General features: G+C 41.4%; 2 protein-coding genes across 2 annotated transcripts; one reads left to right on the top strand and one right to left on the bottom strand.

Moving 5' to 3' along the window:
- Positions 1-1,842: 1,842 nt before the first annotated feature.
- Positions 1,843-14,118, bottom strand: gid4 (GID complex subunit 4 homolog). The gene is made up of 6 exons (XM_039773926.1): positions 13,737-14,118; positions 9,014-9,073; positions 8,821-8,928; positions 6,218-6,319; positions 5,708-5,838; positions 1,843-4,191 (listed from the first exon to the last, which is right to left on the bottom strand). The coding sequence occupies exons 1-6, from the start codon at positions 13,923-13,925 to the stop codon at positions 4,128-4,130; spliced, it is 654 nt and encodes a 217-aa protein (XP_039629860.1). The 5' UTR covers positions 13,926-14,118; the 3' UTR covers positions 1,843-4,127.
- Positions 14,119-14,294: 176 nt separating this feature from the next.
- Positions 14,295-24,451, top strand: atpaf2 (ATP synthase mitochondrial F1 complex assembly factor 2). The gene is made up of 8 exons (XM_039773925.1): positions 14,295-14,532; positions 16,140-16,184; positions 16,278-16,426; positions 20,099-20,196; positions 20,667-20,747; positions 22,668-22,780; positions 23,748-23,863; positions 24,064-24,451. The coding sequence occupies exons 1-8, from the start codon at positions 14,463-14,465 to the stop codon at positions 24,199-24,201; spliced, it is 810 nt and encodes a 269-aa protein (XP_039629859.1). The 5' UTR covers positions 14,295-14,462; the 3' UTR covers positions 24,202-24,451.
- The last annotated feature ends 18 nt before the right edge of the window (positions 24,452-24,469 follow it).

The raw sequence follows: 24,469 nt of genomic DNA on the forward strand, positions 1-24,469 counted from the left end.
AGTGGCTGCCATGGCTTTGGCATTCATATAATATTCAGAAGTGTAGCCATTTCAGGGGAAGCAATCCAAAGATGGTCCTACATGTCTGGAAAACTCGGCAGGGACAGCTTGTGAGTGGAGCGACTTCTAGACCCCTGGTAAGCCAGCCTCAGCCAGTGTTGGGGTATGCTTGTTTTATATTTGAAGTTCAGGATGTACAGGCAAATCAAGGCTAGCAATTTTAAGTATTTCCAATATTAACATGTCCACTAAGTGACGGGTGGCCTCAGGCCATTACTCTGCCGGGACGCCAGCTGGATGGAAGGACCAGGGGAGAGAGCATCTGTGAGGCACTACCTGCCATGGGATGCTAGAGGGCAGCCCCTCCTGGGCGGTGGTGGCACCATGAACTCCCACAGGGCACGCTGGGAGCTGGAGTTTGGTACAGCCCTGTTGGGTTCTGTGGGGAGCTGCAGAGCCCTACAGTGGATTTCCCCCACACCTGGGACTGATTCCAAGTAACACTGATGAGCCACCTGGAGCACTCCCAGGAGTTGAATAAAAGGAGCCACCTCACTCCATTCGGGGAGCCAGAGCCGGGAGGACAAAGCTTGCTGGGAGAAGAGTGGAGGCGAAGAGGAAAAGGACTAGGGCTGTGCTTTATGTACTGTGCTGTGGGGAGTAGAGAAAAGCACTCCCCAGCTGTAAATAAACTTGTGTGTGCGCCCGTCTGTGTCGGGTTAGGACGGCTGTACGTGCCCTAACAACTAATATAAATGAACCTTACAGGTTAAAGTACCTTTGTGAACATCTTTTCACAACACAGTAACAGTTATCCCATCAGAGAAGAGATGCCATTCATCAGGGGCAATTGTTTGGTTGTCGTGTTTAAGATGGTAGCCTGTAAAAGTACGAAGGTGCTGATGCTATCACCAACTTTGTGATCCTGTGCAGCTTACTTCACCTGCCATTTCTTCAACAGTAGAACAATGGACACAACTGTACTGTGTACTTGTGACTCATTTTGGTTTAACCTGTCAGGTAAGAAAAGACAATTGTGATAAAATATATATAATTGAAAAATAGAGATATATAATTTTTCAAGTTATATGACCTAGTAATTAAGGTGCTGGTAATTCTCTCCCAACTACTGTGTGACCACATCTGAAATCACGTTAAGCATCAACAGCACCAACCCACAAATGCTGTACAGCAATTTAAAAATCGCTTACGTGAAAATGTTAACACAACTGGCTCTGGGCGGAGGACAGAGATCCTGGGAAAAACAAAACTCAACAGTGAAAAACCTGAGCCTCCATAGTCACACTAGAGCTCCTGTTCCTTTTTCTGGACCACTAGAGCTAAATGAAGGCCACACATTACAGGCTGTGTTGGCTAATGTCAGTCCCTGTGATGGTAGTAGGAAATACCACACCATACCATCTTCTAAGCCAGCTTCACCATGAGCAGGGTCACAGGGGGCTGTAGTCTATCCCAGTAGGCATAAGGCAGGAACAATCCCCTGGACAGGATGGCAGTCAATTGCATTGCAAACACACACACACACCGAACGCACACTAAGGCCAATTTAGTGTTGTCACTCCACCTAATGTGCATTTCTTTGGACTGTGGGAGGAAACTGGAGTACCCAGAGGTAATCCTAGCTTTGAGGACTCAGCCCACACAGCCTGTTCTCCTGACTGGGAGGCAGCAGCGCCACTGTGTCGTTCTAACAGGCAACAAGAAGAAAAAGAAAAAGACACAATTGGTCGCTCTCATAGGAAGCGCTTTAATCAAATGCTGAAAGCATTACATTTTTTTTTTCTTTTCATCCACCATTTTTTTGTTTTACAACTTTTATCCTTTTTTTTTTTTTTTTTTAACTTCCCAAAAACATAAGATTTTTTTTTTTGAATCTCCATGCAGCTTCAACCATTGAACAAAGAATAAAGAATGAGCCTGTGGTGAAATCTCAACCACTGAGCGTCCCCACTACACGCTTATGGCTGCAAACTGCAATGCCATCAGATTGATCTTGGTGGCGCTGTGCAAGAACAAAAAAAAAAAAAAAACAATAAAAAAAAGCTTATTTGCTTGAATTCTCAATAAACAAACAAAAAAAAAAAAACTCACCCATATGAAGCTTATAATTCTCATACAGAACAATGGTGACTGTTCCTTATTTACAACAAGTCATAGGGCATCTATAAATAAAATCAAAAAGAAAACCAGTGCAGGGTCCACTTCTTGAACGATTGTGTTGATACACAATTTTTCTGCTCCTCATTTAAACATCCACTTCAGATCACCAACACTTCCACTGGAAGCAAACTGCTAGGATGCTTGTTCAAGTCCAGACAGTTAGTTTCAGTGTGCACCCTTGCTGCCAGCAGTTTTTAAGTCCCTCTTCCTGCACAGATACATACGTGGGTATGGCGAGGGTTGCCCCGTTGGCAGTCACCATATGGAGGCACTTATTTCATGCAGTGACACAGGCATGGCAGAAGAGGACCCCGTCAGGGAGGACAGCCCAAGCCCACCCCAAACTCCCTAAACTAACATGACCAAGCGATGACATCACCATCAGTCTGTCGCTTCATTCCTTTTTATATCACCTTCCTCTAGGACTACTCTGCTGGTTTAGTGCCAGGCCACATTTTGCATTTTTTTTTTTATTTGGAGAGGTTTCTTTGCTTTAAGTGGTAATTAGCATTTACCTTCTGAGGTTTTGAGCACATAGAATAAAAACAGCAGCAGCAGAAACCGGATTTCAAAATCCATAACAACCTGAGCCGGTTTTGAGGGGGGTTTGGGGGGGATGCTGACTAACCATGGACTTAACAGCAGACTCCTCTTACCTGGTACAGCCAACTATGGCACCTCTGCAAAGATTCATGGGTGCTGCATTGCAGGGGTCTGGGTTAGAAAATAGACAGACCACTCTATTGGCAATCGGGCTCCAATGGCAGAAGCTGTAACCACCTGCTTTGGAAAGGGGAAAAAGTACCCACAGTGCACCAGTGAATTAGCAGTTAAAACTGAAACACTGATTTTTTTAAAAAAAATATATAAATAAATAAATAAGTAAAATCACTCAAAAAGGCCAGTAGACAGGGCACTGGGCTCCTCCTTGGCTCCCCCAGTATGCTCCTGTTGCATAGATACACCTTTGCTGGAGACTGAAAGCATGTGTGAATACACAAGGCAAGCTCAATGGAGAGGAGCTGACCTGCCCACCACACACTCCACAAGGACTGCTGTCCACAGTCTCACTGGTTGTAACTGTGCTGGCCTTTTTGTACCCATACTGTAGTCATACACAGTGGGCACTTCTGTTGTAGGGGTACAGTCTGCCATATGGTCATGTTAGGAAGACTCTTAGCACACAGCATCCATATCACGAGTTGACGAGAATGATGTACAGATTTTTGTGTTAAAGAACTGGCCTGACAGAAATAGAGCCATATGTTCTAGTGTCCAAGAGTCCATGTTTGGCCATTATGAATTACTTCTAATCTAATGCCAAAGTTTACACAAGGCAGCGCTGGTAATGTTCACTGCAGTGCCAGAGTCTCCACTCAGCAGTCACAAATCGATCTGCTCGAGTGCTTGTGTCTACACTCGTACCAGCATCCACGACTGACAGTAATGGAAGAGGCAGCAGATGTCAGGGCTGTTAACACAAGCACTGAAGGCCACACTGAGCTATTGGGCTTACCGCATTCACCTCCTGCTGATGTCACCTACTTTCAAAACAGAAAGAATTGAATTGGTATATGGTCAGGAGTAGCGAGCACTTTCTACTTTTTCATCTTTCATTTGGTGGCAGGGGAGTCGAGAGATAACAAGATCTACAAATAGAAACCAGAGAAAAAGTGGCAGAGTGCAAATCAACCCAAGTCTCTTTAAACCCAGATAAAATGTTAAACTGCCGTGCAAGCCCCTGATCTCACACACACACACATGCCTGTCCTGTGACCTTTAACCCATCGCTAAGCCCCCACCCACCCCCTGGTCACAGCCACTGTGTCTCCGCTCTGTAGCAGCAACGGTTTCTTCACATTTAGCTGTTGAACTCTCTTTACATTGTGTTCAGAACTGCCAAGGGATCCACTGTGTTCTCTGCCAGTACTTGGTGTCAGCGGGTGTCACCGAAACTCGTAGATTGGGGCACTGTGCTCAGGAACGTGGGTGAGGTTCAGAGACTGGTACCTGAAAAGGACAAAGACAGGCACCTCAAACTGGGCAAACATCACCCCTTAGGATCTGCCTGGATTACCATACGCACAGGTTAATGGGGGAATCAGGAACAACTCAAGACTCAGCTGGTGGGAAGTATTCACCCAACTCCCACCACAACACAGAACCAATTGTAATAATAATACATTATATTTATATAGCGCCTTTCCCATGCTCAAGGCGCTTCACAGAGTCTCAGGAAAAAAAAAAAAAATAAAACCAGCAGGGTATATGTAACATTGGATACAAATGTTTTCCTGAATAGAACAATGAAACAGATAACAAAGCATCAGATAGAATAAAGGACAATAAACCAGAGTAAAATACTAAATTCAATACTAAAAGAAAAACCTAACAAATAACCTAACTTGTGATATAAGAGACACACAAATTATCCTGAGCACCTGGACAGAGAGGTAAACTGAAAGAAAGAAAGGGCAGAATGTTAAGTTAAAAGCCTTCCTAAATAGATGAGTTCTAAGTTGTTTTTAAAAAGAATGAATGGAGTCAGCTGATCTCATTAATTTCGGGATGTCATTCCAAAGTCTGGGTGCTATGGAGCTGAAGGCCCTGCTGTCAGCCATAGAGTGCAGGTTAGTGTGAGGCACAACAAGATTACCAGAATCAGAGGACATTAGTAGGCGAACAGGAGTGGAGTGATTTAGAAGGTCACTGATGTAAAATCCAAAGAGGACTGTTTCATTGATGTGAGGTAGAATGCCCAGAGGGGACTGGGCGGTCTCATGGTCTGGAATCCCTACAGATTTTATTTTTCTCCAGCTGTCTGGAGTTTTTTTGTTTTTTCTGTCCCCCCTGGCCATAGAACCTTACTCTTATTCGATGTTAATTAATGTTGATTTATTTTGTTTTATAATTGTGTCTTTCATTTTTCTATTCTTTAATATGTAAAAAAAAAAGCTACTGTTTGTATGAAAATGTGCTATATAAATAAATGTTGTTGTTGATGTAGTCCAGTGCAAGGCCATTTAAAGCTTTGTAGGTTATTAATACAATTTTATATTCAATCCTGTAAGACACAGGGAGCCAGTGAAGGCGAAGCAGGATGGGTGTGACGTGCTCACTGTTGCTGGTTCGTGTAAGGACCCTTGCAGCAGAGTTTTGAATCAACTGGAGCTGTGATATAAGATTAGATGGGACACCTGCCAGCCGCGAGTTACAATAATCGATGCGGGATGTGATAAAAGTATGGACAAGTTTCTCAGCATTAGAAAAGGAGAGGAATGAGCGAACACGGGCTGTGTTATGGAGGTGAAAATAAGAAAGTTTCTTAATGTGATTTATGTGGGCGGAATAAGAAAGGGAGGAATCAAAAATTACATCAAGGTTCCTTGCATCAGAAGAAGGTCTGACGAGATCACCGTCAAGAGTGACTGAAAAGGAGTTCATTTTCTTAATTGTAACAGGGACAAGTGGGGGGCGGTGTGGCACCTTTTTTGCTCAGTGCTTAAAAAAAAAAAAAAACTGTTACCATTCTGAACTTCTGTGATAGTAGTATCCCTCTATGGTGGCGGTGGACTTCTGGAAGCAGGTATAATAAAATCCAGCAAATGAAGCACCACTAATGTCCTTGATGGTATGGTCAGGAACAAGGAACTGTTCCTGCAAATGAAACAAAACAGTGTTAGTGGAAACAATACAAGCAGCACATCGCATGATATCTTACGTTTCCTGACTGGCTGTGAAGCCCATCAAAGCACACATCTTCAGGTACATCCAGTTACATTTTAATATGGCTTCAAAAAATCTCAAGTGTACGTAAAGAGGATGGTCCTGCAAGCATACCTTTTCCAAACATCACTTTGCAAATGCTAACAATCATATTTCTAGGAGTCCTACAAACATCATGTCTTCAAATCTATTGACCCTGAGGGAACAACTCATCAAATTCTACTCATGTTAAATGTCACAGCAATGACTTAAATATGGATAGTGTAGGGCATCCAAACACTTCCCTGCACCACCCACCTGCAGCACTCACCTTCCACCTCATGAACACGTAGTCACTGTTCTTCAACTCCTCATAGTCAAAGTCATCAGAATTAAATATTTTTGCATATTGATAGAAAGCTTGAAATTTGCCCTGCAAGTGAAAACAGTTGTGATCTATTAAAGCACCTAAATGCACATAAGCATGAGCAACATACAATGAAAATTGCAACACAGGACCCGAAAATGTAAGTCTGCTCTTTCTCACTTGGTCCCAGCACAGGCATAAATAAAGTAAAGATTCAGGACTGACTTCCTTCCGGGGCTGTTGATGCCAACGCCATTCACTGTGCACCAGGGGAGCATGATTATCACAAAAATCATAATTGATGATTATTGCTTTTGTTATTATAATTGTGATTAATAATTTCAGTTAATAGCATTACAATGAAATATGTACTTTGTTTTACTTACTGAATATTCAGTATTCCGTATACATTCACAGAACAGCAGAACCTTCAGTTTGCAGGGAACCACTTAAAAATTCTTAATGTCGTAAGACCAGGGTGTTGGGGTGGGTTTGGCTTTGGTGCCTATCCCAGCTGGCACAGAATGCAAAGCAGGAACAAACCACGGACAGGGCATCAGTACATTGCAAGGTGAACACACATACACACACAAACACTGCATGTCTATGGACAGTAGAAGGAAACCCACGCAGACACAAGGAGAACACGCAAATTCCACACAGGGATGTGGGACACAAAATTGTTAATGTGAAATTCTTCAATGGTGTATTAGTTAAAATAATAGTTTCTTTTTCATCCATCCATCCACCCTCTTCCACTTATCCGAGGTCGGGTCGCGGGGGCAGCAGCTTAGGCAGAGATGCCCAGACTTCCCTCTCCCCGGCCAGTTCTTGTAGCTCTTCCGGGGGAATCCCGAGGCATTCCCAGGCCAGCCGGGAGACATAGTCCCTGCAGCGTGTCCTGGGTCTTCCCCGGAGCCCTCCTCACGGTTGGACGTGCCTGGAACACCTCACCAGGGAAGCGTCCAGGAGGCATCCTGATGAGATGCCTGAGCCACCTCATCTGACTCCTTTTGGTGTGGAGGAGCAGTGGCTCTACTCTGAGCTCCTCCCGGATGACTGAGCTTCTCACCCTATCTTTAAGGGAAAGCCCAGACACCCTGTGGAGGAAACTCATTTCAGCCGCTTGTATTCGCGATCTCGTTATTTCAGTCAATACCCACAGCTCATGACCGTAGGTGAGGGTAGGAACATAGATCGACTGGTAAATTGAGAGCTTTGCCTTACGACTCAGCTCCTTTTTCACCACGACAGACCGATGCAGAGCCTGCATCACTGCGGACGCTACACCGATCCACCTGTCGATCTCACGCTCCATTCTTCCCTCACTCGTGAACAAGACCCTGAGATACTTGAACACGGTCTGAAAACGATTTATTGTGTGACAGATAATCGAGGTTTTACTGTACTTTTTCTGCAGAATGATTTTCTTTCATCCACAAGATGGCAGCAGAATACTGTTCCAAGAGTTATCCGGGTCTAACACTTCATAACATTTCTAAACAGATTAAACTGAGTAGAACTTGGGAATAACCACATTTGCATAGAATTCCAATGCCGCGAGTTGCTTGGGGTTAACACCAAGGAGGTCTGCTTTTCAGTGTAAATTCAGGATCAGTGTAATGAATCGTTAAGATCACTCAAGCTTCCATAGCTCTACTGAATCACAAATCAGTTCTGTCCCTCCGAGTGACACTTGTTTCTGATCAGCACAACTTACAATAGAAATACAATAGACTTGGGTGTTGATCTTTTTATTTTTTTACCTTTATAGTGCACAATTTTTTTGATAAATAAAATATGATGGCTCCACTTATGTGAATTTGCTTTTGACAGCCTTCTGGATACGGACCTGTGGTATCTCATAACTAGTTAATTAATGGTTATCTGTGTCTCGCACCTAACATTTCGGGCACTTAGTGCTGCTAGGTTAAATTTCATGCACTCTCACCATAATGAACCACGTGGTTGGATTTCAGATGGCTGCATAAATGTTTGCTTGCAGTGCTGCAACAGTTTACACAATATGCATTTCTGATTAACACTATAACTACTGTAAACAAAATAATTCTAAATTACAGACAATTCTCTGCATTAAGTTATTAGAGCATAAAAAAACTGTTAGGTGATCTACTGTATATTCAACATTACTTTTCAAATTTTCTGGAGGCTGCTACAAGCATGAGAAAGAAATGCACTCTTTTTAAAAGATGGTGTTAGGGATCTGATTCCTAAATATGTGTTTAGCACAGTCGCCTCTAATTGTTCATACAATGAAAACGCCTTTGATTCGCAGTTGCGCACAGTGAATGTGTCTAATTACAATAGTCGCCTGCTGTTTAGAGCCATTTCTAACTGGCAAAGCTTGATTCCAGACAGTCTAGGAGTACTAAACGAAATGCAGTAATTGTCACTTTGCATGATTAGTATATTGCAGCAGCTGTAAACACAATGGTGATTAATATATGATTAATTGTGCAGCCCTACTGCACTCTTGATTTGTGAATATCACAGTGGACAGTTACCACCCAGTAACTAGTAAGCACTCATATGAGCTAAGTTCTTACCCAGTGCTTGCGATCCACATCTTCATCAGCATCCCACTTGCGGGTTAGAAATGGATGTTTCTTACTAATGATCTCTCCGGCAAAAAAAGTGGTCAACATTGGGTATTCCTGCAAAAATGGAGGTGCCATGAAAAACAATATGCCAGCTTCAAATAGCACTGTTTTGTAGCTTCTGGCATTACAGGCGTATTACCTCAGTGAGTCCTTTGATTTTCAGATACCCGCAAAGATAGGAATCTTCCATGGTTACATGCTGTAAGAAAAATAGCATCCTGTTATCTAAAGATGGAGAAAAGGAGCCAAGGATGAAGAATCATTCATCTGTTCGTTAAAAGCAAAATTATGAAAGCGAGTAACATTACCAAGTGACCTATCAGTGAACCATTAGCTATCTGAGATCCCGCAGTGCAAAATCCACTTCAAAGTTTTCTGCAAATGAAACTCCAGCAATAGGGTTCACAGCATTAACTGCAGGGTCATCCTAGTGAGGTGACCATTACTGCAATCCCTCCAAATAAATCCAAACACAGGGTTTGTAAAAACACTAACTGCTTGTAAGCCCCCACATTACTCACATGAAAACTTACACCATGATGACAGCTTCAACAGTGTGATTGTGAATACCCAAAAAAATAATTGCAAGATTACCTTCATGTAACCATTATGATCACTACAACATGCTGACCAAAACATTGACTGTGTGCAATTCTTTACCAGAATGAGCACTACAGCTTTAAATATGAATATCTCTCTAGGTGCCATAATGAAAGAATTAATTCTGAATGATCCCTTGGAGTAGTGACACACATATTAACTGCAGTATATGCAATTCTCCAGGTATGGAGACTGAAAAACTAACAGCAGGACGTCCCCCCATGTGATGGTTCTCAGGGTCAGTCCTGACGGTCCCACTTTGGCTGTGCATTTTTCTTGCAACCAATTTCACAAATCGGTGAGCCGTTTTTACTTTGAGTTGCTCTTATTGTTAACTGAGCCGACAAATTTTTACTTCTTTTATTTTGCATTTAAAGATGCTAAGATTTGCACTGGGTGTGATGAGGATGCATAGGATTAGAAATGAGGACATTAGAGGGACAGCTCAAGTTGGACGGTTGGGAGACAAAGTCAGAGAGGCGAGATTGCGTTGGTTTGGACATGTGCAGAGGAGAGATGATAAGTATACTGGGAGAAGAGTGCGAAGGATAGAGCTGCCAGGCAATGGGAGGAGAGGAAGGCCTAAGAGAAGGTTTATGGATGTGCTGAGAGAGGACATGCAGGTGATGGGTGTCACAGAGCAAGATGACGAGGACAGGAAGATGTGGAAGAAGATGATCTGCTGTGGCGACCCCTAACGGGAGCAGCCGAAAGAAGAAGATTTTGCATTCAGGAAAATACAGGAGCGTAAATACAATTTGATAAATATTTCTGTTTCTGGATTAGTTTTTGCATTTACTTGTTCTACTCAGTTTGCTCTATTTAATTATTACTTTCCAAATGCTGACAATTCACGACAAGCAGAGTAAACACCAGGGCTAACAACACTAAATGCAGCTATTTAGGTGTTGCCCACATCTATGCTTATTTGTAAATAAAGGCTTACCTGAACATTAAAAAGAACATTTGAAGGAAAAAAAGAACGAATTCTTAACCATCATAATCATCATTCTCCAAGCAGCAGCCTTTTTTTGTGAATTTCCCCTTGGGATTAATAAAGTATCTATCTATCTATCTTTTCACAGCAGCTACATTACAATTTCCCCCCCGGGACAAATAAAGTTCTGTCTATCTATTCATTCATCCATTCAACACGCACATTCTTGATTCATCTTGTAAAAAATTAGCATCATTTAATTCAATTTATTTTTGTATTGTTCTCTTCACCAAGTACAGATTTAAGAGTGCTGACTAGCCTAAGCATTCACACGTAACCCGTTTGTAATTTCAGATTTATATGAAAAACATGGAAACTGGGAAATAACAGCCTCCGTATTTAAAAGTAGGAGTCCAGTTAAAAGAAGAAATTGTTTGGGCTGAAACCTTGCAGCCACAGGGTGTCATGGGGACCGACCTTGAGAACGTTAGAAATTTGACAAATGGGAGGAGACAATTTAGTCCATGAAGCTTGTTTGCTAAGCTGTCCCAGTATCTCATCCAGATTCATCTTAAAAGGTTGTCAAGGTTTTGGCAGCAACTCCATGTCTCTGATTCCCATAACTCAGTGTGTAAAGAACTGCTTTCTGGCTTCCACTTAATTTCCGCTGGTGTCTTCACATACACAATTCACAGGTTAGTTGCATGAATTTGTCTGGATCTACTTCATCAATCCCGTTGAGAATTTTGAAGACTTGGATTAGGTCCACACACAGTCTCCACTGCTTGAGACTGAACAGGTTTAATTATACAAGTCTGTAAGTGTATGACATGTCCTTAAGTCCTGGGACACACTTGATTGCTCTCCTCTAGACTGGTTCAAGCGCTGCAACATTCAAATGAAATGTTAGAGTACCTCACGGAAATTGTTGACTTTTTCAACAAACTTTTCCAGAGAAAGATTAGATCTTAATGCAAAGAGCGCCTAACCATAAAGGTGATATACCTGAAGAAGCGACACACAAAATTGACATGGTGCTTTCACATTTATCATCAGTTTAAATACATCAAATTAGAATCAGGATTAGGATGAAAATGATTAGAACATCCTTAGGAAGTACGTATGTAGATGGAACCCATCTTATTGAAACTACAGATATGGAGGAGCTGTTGTTCTCTTTGCTATTGATGTGCGTGTTGTCATCATGCCAAGGGTTCTCCAAGGCTGTTAAAAAGAAGGTTGTGGATGCTTATGAACCTACCAAGAGATTTAAAAGGCTTGCCAACTTATCTGAAATCAATCATTCCTCTGCAAGGAAAGGTTTGATACTAAAGGAAGTCTCCAAGAACCTCAACTTTTTGTTGTGGGATCTGCAGGCAAGTCTGAAGAGAATGTTATGCCGTCGTTTGAAAGTTGTAGTTGAACAGGAAAATGACCTTTAAGCACGATGAGGATCCGAAGCATACTAGCAAATCCACCAAGGAATGGCTTAAAAAGAAGAAAGGGAGGGTTATGAACTGGCCTAGTCAAAGTCCTAATTTGAATCCCAGGGAAATGTTGTTTGGGATTTGAAATGGGCAGGACATGCAAAAAAAAAAACCCTCCAACATCTTGCAAATGAAGGAATTTTGCATGCAGGAGTGGCCAAACATTTCACCGCATCGATGTCAGAGACTGGTGGGCAGTTGCACAAAATGCCTACAAGAAGCAACTTCTGCAAAAGGGGGCAATGGGTAGACTTACATAGTTTCTTCTAAGTAGACCATCACATCTATTGTTATTTTTTTTGAATAAATGATTGAGAAGGCAATTTTTACTTGTGTTTTTTATGTACCGTAAGTATATCACCTTTATCTGTAAGCACTGTTTGCATGAAGATCTACTGTCTGCCTGCATACATATGCTGAAAAAAAATTCAAAAAATTTCCATGGGCCGTACTGCATGTCTTTCTTGAACTGTGGCGACCAGTAAAGCACACAGTGCTCCAGATGCGGTCTCACTAGTGTGTTATATAGTCTGAACCTAACGCCTCTTGATTTGTATTCAACAGGTTTTATGATATAGCCTAACTTTTATTTGGCTTTTTAATCACTTCTGCACATTTCCAAGTTGTTGAAAATGCTGTGTCAATATAAACCCTCTAAATCCTCTTCTGAGGATACTTCCAGCAGGTCATTGTCTCCCATCTCGTACTTATAGCTGACGCTTCTTTGGCCCACATGCATGATTTTTGCACTTTTCTATGTTAAAATGCATTTTCAAAGTGTCTACCTGGTTCTGAAACTAGTCCAAGTCTTTCCGGATTGCATATGTTTCTTATAATCAAGATGGCAATTACATTAATGGCTTCTGACCATTCAACACAGCACACTTCTTAACTGATTGCAGTTCTCCACAGAGATGACTTATTGCATTTTTCATCTAAGACCCTTTGCTCCAGATCATTTAGCACAGTGACCATAACATCAGCTATATACAAATCGCCAGTATGACGAACAAATCAGGAAATTTATACCATCCTGCATATTGCACACCACAAAATTAACTGCAGGTAACCCTGCAGCACACTGAAAATCTGTAGACTGCACTGGGTATGGCCCTTCGCATAAAGGATGGATTTAAAAATTCACTGCAAGTGCTTGTACATCACATTACCCAACATATAAACTGCATGTTAAGCACTAGCTTGATGACAACTACAATATTAAGTAGAAGTGACCACAACTATAATTGGATGGAATTCTTGAATATTTTAACCACAACAACAACATTAACTGCAAGAAAACACTTATACATGGTCATCACACCATCAACTGGATGGAAGTACTGTAACTGCAAATGGCCATGTGGCACAGCTCACTATCACGTTATGTGCACCGCCCGTCTTGGTATTCCCCAGCTAAAATGCAGGGTTATCAAGACAATGACGGTGTGTGCTCCTGTACTACTTTGCCCACCAATAAAATAGCTGAGATGGAATGTCCTCCACCCACGGAGACCACTATCAACCAAAGGCGGTGTGTGCGGAGACCACACCATAACAGCTGCAAGTGACATTCCAGCACGGTGACCGCTACTACCTTGACTTCAATGAAGCTTCTATTACAGTGACTACTAAAATCCTGCAGCCGCAAGTGAAACAATGGCAAATTAGAGTGTCGAAAGCCTTTCGAAAACCACTGGCCACAGCCTGGTGTGTACCCGCCTGGCCCAGAACTCCGTCCTCGCGGACTTGACAGCTGTCAGTCAGTTACAGCGGCCCACACGCTGCCTTTTAGGGACACGCCGGGCGAGCCACAAACATGCAGACAAGGACAGTCTTACCTGCAGGACAACTTCTACGTCGTAGGAATTGCCTTTGCTTTTCTGGTGACCACGGAATTTCGACCCGCTATACAGAAGAGAGGTGGCAACGCCGGGCTGCTGAGTGTTGATCGGGGGCGGCGGGATGAGTGAGGCCGACGCTATGAAGGCCGCGGAGGAGCAACAGCACGACTCGGTACGGACCGGCATGTTAGCTCCTCCGGCGCTAAGACGAGGTGTCCGGTCACAAGTGGAGTTAGGCCAATTAACACAGTGACAAGTATAAGGTGCAAAGTCCCCAAGCCGCCCGCGCAATGCGTTAACAGGGTCCCAGAAAAGTGCGGGGACCTTGACGCGGCGCGGCAACCAGCATCGTCACACCTGATTAGTCACGGCTTCTAACCTGGAATAAACCTACATAGTCATTGGCTGGGTAATCGTACTGCATTTTGGGATATGTAGTTCCTCATACGTTACTGTTGTAGTCCCACTGCTATTGCCCTCTAAAAACTCTGTTTCCCATCATTCACGAGAGATGACGTCAAGCGCGGTCAAACAGAGTCTAGTCTGCGATTGGCGAGTTGTGTCACTTAACTGTCATGGCGGTAGGCTGCATGCGCGTGTAGGTTTTAGGTCATTTGGGTGTATATTAGTCAAAGTGGGTTTGATATAATTTTTTTTAATTTTTATTTCTTAAAGAATTTATGTTGTAATAATGTGCAACTGGTGCTAGTCACACCTTCAGAAATGCTGCGGCAGGCGACCCGGTTGTGCACTCGATTTCCTTTGAGGTCGTACACAAGATCATATCTTTCAGGTACTTTTTCTCTTTTTTTCCTAACGGTGTGTTTGCCAGTGGCTGTGGACATGTTATACAGATTTTACTAACGGGCCTGTTGTGGGGTTTGGGGTGAGGCATCTGGATCAATACGTCAATAGGTCCCAGGTCAGCGGTACACAGACAAACTGACACCGGGAGGGCTTCAGGAATTAAGTGGCTTTCCTACTACTTCTGTCAAGATGTACAAAAACGTGATTTTTATTTTAAGAACATGAGAATTATAGCTCCCATTTATTATGTTTGGATTCATTCATTCATTTTTGTACGAGCTTATCCAGAAATGGAGTGGGCTTATGAGCATTGGTGGATAATTCTGTTTAAATACCCCATGTGCCATCAACAGCTTTTGTGGTGTTTTGATGTACTGTATTGTATTTTGTGTGTCTTTTATTTGTTAATGAAAGATTTCCAATTTACTGATTAATTTAGACAGGTACAAAGGGTAGGTGCATTGGTAATGCTAATTTGGCCCTTGTGTGCTGGGAGAGTGACTGTGTTCACCTTAAAATTGACTGATTTGCCCACTAATTACATCTGTTCATATTTCTGTTGAATAAATGCTTGAAAAAGAAACATTTCCCTTGTATTTTTATTCAGGTATGTCACATTAATCTGTAGGCATTGTTTGTATGAAAATCTACTCTTTCCCTGTTCAACCATTTTCATGGGGTGTACTTACTTTTTACATGACTGTAGGTAGATAGGTAGTACTTTACTTTACTTCAGAAGCAACATCAGACATAGTTCAAGCTATTATCTGAGAGCAATACCAATATGATAAGCACAGTATACAGACTATGATGGCATCCACCTTAATACAATGATAAGTGGTCTGTCCAGTTTCTGTGTCCTTGTCATTCCAAAAGATGGCTCATCACAAACATTTTTAGCAATACAATGCCTTGCATTTTTCATTCCAACAGATGGCACATCACAAACATTAACACTGCTTTTATGCATCATATAACAAAAACATATGCATTGCATGGTGCACTGCAAATGTTAACAATGAGGTCTGTGTTAATTTGATTGGATTTTAACCCTGCTAGTTACAGTATAAAGAAATACTGTCCAACTGGTTAAGGTGGACACGTTGGAAGAAGGCATTATAAAGTCTGGTGTCAGCAGCCCAAAAATAAGCCCCGACACTGTCTCTTTGCATCCCATGTTGGAATGATCTGGTGACTTAAAGCTGCTCCAGGACAACGTTGATGTCATGTAGATGATGGCAACATTAGCCTTGATGGCCTCCAGTTTTTCCATCATCCTCGTCACCCTGGGAGGTCAGGCAGTTTAGATTAATTATTCTGAGTTAAATAGTAAGCTGGCAAACAAATCTGAACCTCTGACCTTGCAGTCTGAAGTCCACCTACTTAACCTTAATACCATACACCTGTGGATCAAATGGGTTCAAATGTCCGAAAGTAACACAGACTGACTTTTTAAAAACCTGAGTAGGCAAACAAGGAGTTTGAGTGAATAAGACATTTATTTAGCCTGACTGCAGCACACAATTGTTTACACGATGAGGGTTTGATTATTCCTTAATGTCCTTAATGTTCTGTTTTTATCTTTGTGTGCAGAAAGAAAGAAGTTTTATCAGGATGTCAGTATTAGTCAAGGTGAAGGTAGGTCACTGAGTGCCCTTTGTTCTCCACAGCAACCTTGTCCCCTTGCTGAGGTTTGTAGTGTTTTTAATTGGTTTGTTTTTTTTCGTCCAGGTGGCTTATTTGAGGTCAGTCTGGATCGTAGGAAGCTGAAGACACCTGGGGGCAAATTGTTTGCAGTAGCAAGTGAGCCTTTGGCAATAGCTGTTGCCACAGAATGGGACAGCCAGAAGGACACTTTGAAGTTTTACACAATGCATCTGGTAAGTGAACAATGACAGTCACAGAGACGGCTAAGTTTCTCCTTCCCCTTTGACTTCGATGCTTTTCACTGAGCTCACCAAAATTCCCAAACATTTTTTCATTTTCACTGAACTCCAGGTTAAGCAAATTCAACAGAGTACCCGGACAAAAATGCAGTGATGGCTCATATACATTGAATTCAATATTTCTTTCCCCGTTTATGCTTTCTGTTTCTCCTAGAGGTCAGAAGACGTAATATTCCTTTACCCATCCGTCTTTTATATAAACGAAACCACTTTGAGCCAGTTTACAAATGAAGTTGAATGCACGAAATACGGCACTGTAATGACTTTTTATGTATTTTCTTATTTTATCATGTTTTATTTAGTAGATGCCGCTATTCAAGCCAGATTACAAAAAAAAAAAAAATTCTGTAAAGTTAGTTTTAGCGTATGTTGGGAATCTTCTAGGTTAACAAAGAATACAGAACAAAACTTTAAGTAAAGCACAAGAAGCTTAAGCTATAGTTAGTTCTGTGACTAAATGGGGGAATAAATACACAGCTGGTGGACGAGAGATGTGGTGTGAGGGCCCTGACATGATACCTTACAATGTTGGACACTGTCAGTACTGGGGACAAGAGTAGATGGTTATGGAATTATATACAAGACCGTAAACTCGGCTGACTCTCCCTTTTATATGCTTTGGCACGTGATGTGAGAAGCACCAATTACGATAATGGAACTGCAGTTTATATATACGGGCAGACGTTCAGAGCTTTGGGCCTTCTATCAAGGGCCGCACAGTGTTTAACAGTTTTTAAAATGCACGAACGGCCTGATTGTGCCATAAATAGTAGAACACCAGCTACTGTGCTAAAGCAGATGCTTAGTGGTAAATCGTTTATAAAAAATAAAAAAAAAAACTTGGGGTTGCAGCCAAAAGAGCCCCCTTTTCTTCCATCTGTTTTGAGATTGAAATTAAAAATAAAAAAAAATGTATGTTACCTTCAGTATTTCCACCCACCTTCATAAAGGGATAGGTGTTTGTGTATCTGTGTCCCTGTAATTCTAAGAGATGGAGCATCACAAACATTAGCACTGCTCTTACGAATCCCATACCAAATGGCATATAACCAAGACATATGCATCGCATATGATGCACCGCAAACGTTAACACTGAGGTCCGTGTTGATTACTTAGAGTTTAACCTGGTGTAGAAAGTTACCACAGCTTGTAATATAGTTAAAGGATAAGTGTCCATGTATCTGTGTCTCCATCTGGTCACTGTGTCTCTGTAATTCCAACAGATGAAGCATCACAGACATTTGTAGTATTAAAATGCATTGCATTTATCAAATCAACAGAAGGGCCCAGATCACTAACATCAACACTGCATGTATGAATCCCATACCAAATAGCACATAACAGAGGCATATACATTGAAACGTTAACACTGAGGTCTATGTTGATTACTTAGATGGGTAGCACAACTAGTGATACAATAAATCGGTTCCTTTCCATATTCTTTAGTTTTAACATATTACTGTGTTGTAAATAATAATTAAATGGTGAACTTATTTTGTGTCCTTTTTTTCCTTTCATGTAGTAATATTGATTGTGATTTTAAGCTAGTATTGTTTATTTTCTTTTTACAGTTATTTTTCCTTTGGTAATTTTATTGTTGATACAGTATGTGTTGGCTTTGAGCAGGTGGCTGAGTAGTGTGATATTGTTACTAAGGTTGAGAAAGAAGGGATTATATTTACTGCAATGAATACTTGTTGGGTAGTTAGGATTTTTTTAAAAACTTTTTGGATTCCTTTCATCATGTAGAAGAAAAAGGGAAAAAACACTAACATTAGTCAGAGACCTTCTACATCTATTAGTTGCACATCAATCAATGCCTTTTGCTTGAATTGTAATCTTCTGTGTTTGAAAGCTGTTGAGCCACCATAAGCCTATTTGTGCTCCATTATTAACCAAATGATATTATTAAATCCCGGTAAAAAGCAGGTATTTAATGTAGCCCACAAACACATGTAATTTATTTTTTTTTTTTTGTATCAGTGTTGTTTTTGAATAGAACTCATTGTTACAAAAATGTATAATAAGCAAAAATGTGGTAACTGGCACTTTAAGTAATCAAAAATGTAAAATTCTCCAACTGTCATATCCGTTACCTAAATCCCTAAGTGCACCTGAATGTTGTGCCATGCATTTTCTAACTTGTTTCTTTTACAGTTGAAAGTAAAATGATATAATACAGGTAACTGGAATATTTCATTGTTGTGCCATATTGTTTCAGGCATTGCATGTCAAGTCAGCTGTCATCTGAACTATGAGCTGGCTGATGTAACTAAAATGAGCATTGTTGCCGTTGAAAGGGTTTTTGAAACTCTCTAAAAGGAAGTTTAAGATAACAAAAGAAATTTATATATATATAATATATATATATATATATATATATATATATATATATATATATATATATATATAGTGGGTACGGAAAGTATTCAGACCCCCTTCAATTTTTCACTCTTTGTTATATTGCAGCCATTTGCTAAAATCATTTAAATTATTTTTTTCCCTCATTAATGTACACCCAGCACCCCATATTGACAGACAAAAAAAAAAGAATTTTTGAAATTGTTGCAGATTTATTAAAAAAGAAAAACTGAAATCTCACCTGGTCCTAAGTATTCAGACCCTTTGCTCAGTATTTAGTAGAAGCACCCTTTAGAGCTAATACAGCCATGAGTCTTCTTGGGAAAGATGCAACAAGTTTTTCACACCTGGATTTGGAGATCCTCTGCCATTCCTCCTTGCAGATCCTCTCCAGTTCTGTCAGGTTGGATGGTAAACGTTGGTGGACAGCCATTTTAGGTCTCTCCAGAGATGCTCAATTGGGTTTAAGTCAGGGCTCTGGCTGGGCCATTCAAGAACAGTCACAGAGTTGTTGTGAAGCCACTCCTTCGTTATTTTAGCTGTGTGCTTAGGGTCATTGTCTTGTTGGAAGGTAAACCTTCGGCCCAGTCCGAGGTCCTTAGCACTCTGGAGAAGGTTTTTGTCCAGGATATCCCTGTACTTGGCTGCATTCATCTTTCCCTCGATTGCAACCAGTCGTCCTGTCCATGCAGCTGAAAAACACCCCCACAGCATGATGCTGCCACCGCCATGCTTCACTGTGAGGACTGTATTGGACAAGTGATGAGCAGTGCCTGGTTGTCTCCACACATAACGCTTAGAATTAAGGCCAAAAAGTTCTATCTTGGTCTCATCAGACCAGAGAATCTTATTTCTCACCATCTTAGAGTCCTTCAGGTGTCTTTTAGCAAACTCCATGCGGGCTGTCATGTGTCTTGCCTCTCCTCAGTGTGTGGAGACAACCAGGCACTGCTCATCACTTGTCCAATATAATATATAAATATATCAATAAATTTTAATATAGTAGAGATTTGGTTTGATGTCACACAATTGGCTTTTGGAGGATCAGCCTACACGTCGTAACAAGCAAATGGACCAAATAAATTTGTTACTTAATGTGTATTACATAATTTAATAATAAATTGCAGTTAGAAAGCAGAATATTGCATAGAAGTGACATTCCAATGGAGACATGACACATGTTACCTTCAATAAGTGAGTTTGATTCCCAATAACATGACTTGCATCTGCATCTGTGTTTTACAGACCACATTGTGCAACACTGCCATTGATAACCCAACACAGAGAAACAAAGAGCAGATCATCACGGCTACCCTCAAGTACCTGGAAACTGACACTGTCTGGTAAGGAGAAAGGATGAAAGACAAAATCTGCCATTCTATTTTTTTTTTTTTTTTTTTTCATTTTTGACAACTTAATTCTCACCTTCAAATTTCTTCTTTTTATTAGTGTGTGGTGTTTTTCATGTTTCAGAAAACATTTAACAAATGTATTCTAGATAAAACAGGTTTATCCCTTACTTATTTCTGAATGACATTTCTTTTGAGTGCCAGATGAAGTATTAGAGTAGTATGGGGTGGTCACATGTCTACCACTGCAAACCTATCCATTCTCCTGGAGGGAGCATAGGTAGAGAAATAAAAACTTCTAATTTGCCAGCAGTCAGTTGTATTTTTGTTTTTTTTCCCCCCCTTTGCTGAGTTGTCACTCACTGTACTCGGGTCCCAATCCAGGTGGTTCGGTGTAAGGTGGGTGCAGCAATGCACTATCAGCACATGCTCTCAACCTATCTCTCTCTCTCTCTCTCAACCAGTTACAGGGTAGAGGAGCCCCAAGGCCTGGTGGAACTGCAGAAAAATGAATGGGATCCAGTTATACAATGGATCGAAAAAAGGTGAGTTCTAACTGAGCAACTGCCACTACCATCCAAGACTTTCAGTAAATCTAAAGCCAATGTCACATTACATGACTTTCGGTTGTGGGGAATGCCACACTGGCTGGCTGCAGTTTTCGATTTTGTCACCAGACCATGTCCATTTAAACAAATGAAAATTGTTCAGCATGTCCCATTTATTGATTGTATGCTGACCTTCCACAACAGTTCTACTAGTCTCTTTTTGTGAAAGCCAATACTGTGCTGCCTGATGGAACCTGTGCAAAAGTCTGAGCACGCTGTCTGTTGTGTCATCATACTCACAGGTTATGCCTGAGCGTGCGCACGTGTTGTTTCTCTATCTGATCTTTCAGGAGTCTGCACGTACCCGCATTTATTCAGTTGTTTGACTTTGTGTGCGTCTGTTTGATAAACCACACATAAATATTTGTCTGCAAATAAACATTTAGTTCTTCAAAGTTATTGCAACTATTCCTTCCTTTGCAACGTTCAGCAATTGAGATCTTTCTGCCTTAATTCTGGTCTGCCTCATCCTTCTTATCGGGGATTTGGTGCCACAGACGCACACTAGTTTGACGCACACACTGTTTAACAGAACCGCTGCTATATGAAGCGTTAACAGCTATGGTGAGTTCATCTGTAATTTTGGCCCTTGCATTTTTTTTTTCTTTTCCCAATCAGTCATGGTATGTAAAACACGAGAGATCAGACCGATGAACTTCTCTTCTGTTTGTGAGGTCCAAAACACCCATGCTCCTTATTTCTTGTTGCTGCATTATTTGCATTGTAACTTCAGGTGAGCGTTTACAGAGTCCAACCCTACGTCTAAAAAGCAAAATCAGTCCTGTTTGATTTTGTTGGAGCATGTTGCAGATTTTTTGAACCGAGTTACTGGCTCCAGGTCCAGGTTGGGAAGTGATCCTGGATGAGCTGCCAGCCCATGGAACGGTACATTCAAACATCCGCACTATGCCAATTTAGAGTTTTCAGTTCACTTAACGTGTTCAGCAGTCTGTTGTGAAAATAAGTGGGACTGGCTGGTGACATGAAACACAATTGATTTCTTGGGAACTTGCAGCCGGCTACTTCACACCCACTAAGATTATGTAAATGAAGGCTACGACTGAAAATCACTAGAAAATTCATGCAATGTGACATAACATTTAGACTGCTGTTGTAAATCTTGTGGGTGGTACAGAGTTCTTCATGTAGGAAATGGCATCAAAGATATTTTGGGGCTTAAAGAACCAAATTTGATCTTATCAAAAATTTTAATACAGGTGTGCCCAGCTCCAGTCCTGGTAGGCCGCAGTGGCTGCAGGTTTTCATCCTAACTCTTTTCCTAATCAGCAGCAGTTTTCACTGCTAATGAACTCATTTGCCCTTCATTTTAATAGCCCTGTTTTAAAGGATTCAGTCCTCTGAATTGATTTGTCTCTTCATTAAATGGCAGCCAAGCAGAAATGAGTTGTGAAACGAGCCAACAGATGACCAGCTAAATTGGAACGTCAAACTCCAACCAATTTCACTCCAACCAGTTTCTTAATGAGAAACCAATTCTTGCTGTTAATTAAAGCCGTTACTGAATATCATGACTTATTGCTGCTCTCATTCTGCCACGGCTGACTGTTGATTTTCTGTTTTTTCTAAGACCACCATCAAGATGTTTTGGTGACCCGAGCAGACCAACATGACCAAGACCTTTTCAGGTTAGCTGGTCATGTGGCAGCTTGTTTTGTGTCTCATTATTGTTTGGTTGCTCATTAAGAAAAAAGAAACAACTAAGTGGTCTGAGTCAAGAACGGCTCCCTAATTAAGATGGTTAGAATGAAAACCTGCCACCACTGCAGCCCACCAGGACTGGAATTGGACACCCCTGTCTTAACAGGAGGTTAATGTTTATGTCTTTTCCCTTTATAGATATGATGTTGAGATTGGGTCCTCGTCTAGCATTGCAGGCCCCACCATTCCACAGAAGACAAGGGACACATTTAGCCAACATCTGGCATCATATGGTTTCTGGGCTTTAACAGGTTAATGAGCACTATTTTATATATTTAACCAAATCGCAAAGTTTCTTCTTTGTGCCCAAGCACAATGGAGTAAAGCTAGGCATACAGTATCTCTATTAGAAAAAGATAAGTAAAAAGAACATTTGCTTTACCTTAAGCAGCGAAGATACTGCACACAAATTTTTACCCAGCATTTTATAATATCTATTTACTGTGTTACAGAAAAGATGCATTCAGTTAACAGTTTATGGGTGAGAGCAGGTGAAACGTAACTGTTTTGCATATCGGCTAACTCCTAGGGTTCCTGTCTTGTACCCAAGTATAATGAAACGAAGACAGGACTTCATCCATCCATCCATCCATCCATCCATCAATCAGTTCAATTTTTGGGCCTGCTTCTGCAGGTATGGATGAGAGATCTGGTTCATTGTCTGGCATACCAAGGCTCAAGGTGGGGGTGATGAGATGCCAGCCCATGGGAGGGTACACTCAGACACCTGCACTTGGCCAGTTTAGATTCATCAGTCGACCTAACAAGTACACAGGTCTGCTGTGAAAAATGAGAGACGTTGGCAGGTGACGTGATGCTTCAGAAATGTGCAGGGTACCTCATCCAGCATTAGAGACCCCATACCATTCCATAGACGACAAAAGGCACACTTGGCCAACACCTGAGGTCGTATCATTTCTGAGCTTTAAGAGCTGCTGTAAATGATCGTTCAGGTTTTTGTGTAACAGCCCAAGTGTACAAATGAAAAGGTAGAATTCTTTCAGTTTGAGGATCTGGCAGGTGACATGAAGCTAAACCGTGCTAAAGGCCGCTGAAGTACAGGTGAAATAACAAAGGATGTACTTTTTGTGTGTGCATAGATGCCACTCGATCAGTCTCGCTCAGTTGTAAATGTTCTGCCTTCCTCTGCTAATTTTTTTTTTTTTTTGTCTAGTGCCCTTGGAAATCTGGCCTAACTTTTTTCTGTCATTGTGGTAGGTTTGGAGTTCGTCATAACACAGCTAAAATCGGTTGTCCTTCCCTTTGCATTGATTGACAGACACCTGACTGTTGAAAAGGCTGTCCTGCTGTCCCGGCTAGAGGAAGAGTATCAGGTGAGAGGGATGGAGGATGTGGGCAGGCGTTGGTATTCTGGAGTAAGACCAGTTTCTAAACTCTAGATCTTGAGTGAACGAGTGGTACGTTTAGCAAATTGATTTGAGAGAGAAGTTGTCTTGGCTTCTGTCCCATGGCTGTATTTACCGATGTGCCATTTTTTTTTTCCACTGACTCTGTTTCTTTTGTACTCTTTCAGATCCAGCGCTGGGGCAGCGTGGAGTGGGCACATGATTACGATTGCCAGGAGTTACGCTCACGAACTGCAGCTGGGACCCTTTTTGTTCACCTGTGTTCGGAAGCATCAACCATCAAACAAAAACTGCTGCAAGGGTGACAGGCCAAATCAACCTGAGACCTGGCAGCTGGAGTTTGGGACTCATTGTGAGTCAGTCTTAAATGTGAGTGTGCGGTTACACTCCACCTCACTCCTTTTCCACTGCCGTGATCTGTGCTTATGTTGGCAGAACTCTTATCCTTGATGGAAACAGATTTTGCCTGTAAATGTTTTAAAGTGGAACAAACCAGGCATCTTCTAAAACATGCAACTGATATATTTAAAAAAAATAAATTAAACAAGGACACTGGTGAAACTCGAAGTCATT

This window comes from Polypterus senegalus, chromosome 13, assembly GCF_016835505.1.
Source record: "Polypterus senegalus isolate Bchr_013 chromosome 13, ASM1683550v1, whole genome shotgun sequence".
NCBI classification, from domain to species: domain Eukaryota; kingdom Metazoa; phylum Chordata; class Cladistia; order Polypteriformes; family Polypteridae; genus Polypterus; species Polypterus senegalus.

Excerpts from the sequence above, each read along its gene's own strand:
- gid4 (XM_039773926.1), bottom strand. The coding sequence starts at position 13,925 with ATGCCGGTCCGTACCGAGTCGTGCTGTTGCTCCTCCGCGGCCTTCATA. Across the intron at positions 5,839-6,217 it reads ACGTGTTCATGAGGTGGAAG|GAACAGTTCCTTGTTCCTGA; the intron begins GTGAGTGCTGCA and ends TTTCATTTGCAG. Across the intron at positions 4,192-5,707 it reads TATCACAGAAGTTCAGAATG|GTACCAGTCTCTGAACCTCA; the intron begins GTAACAGTTTTT and ends TGTCCTTTTCAG.
- atpaf2 (XM_039773925.1), top strand. The coding sequence starts at position 14,463 with ATGCTGCGGCAGGCGACCCGGTTGTGCACTCGATTTCCTTTGAGGTCG. Across the intron at positions 20,748-22,667 it reads ATACAATGGATCGAAAAAAG|ATATGATGTTGAGATTGGGT; the intron begins GTGAGTTCTAAC and ends TTCCCTTTATAG. Across the intron at positions 22,781-23,747 it reads TGGTTTCTGGGCTTTAACAG|GTTTGGAGTTCGTCATAACA; the intron begins GTTAATGAGCAC and ends TCATTGTGGTAG.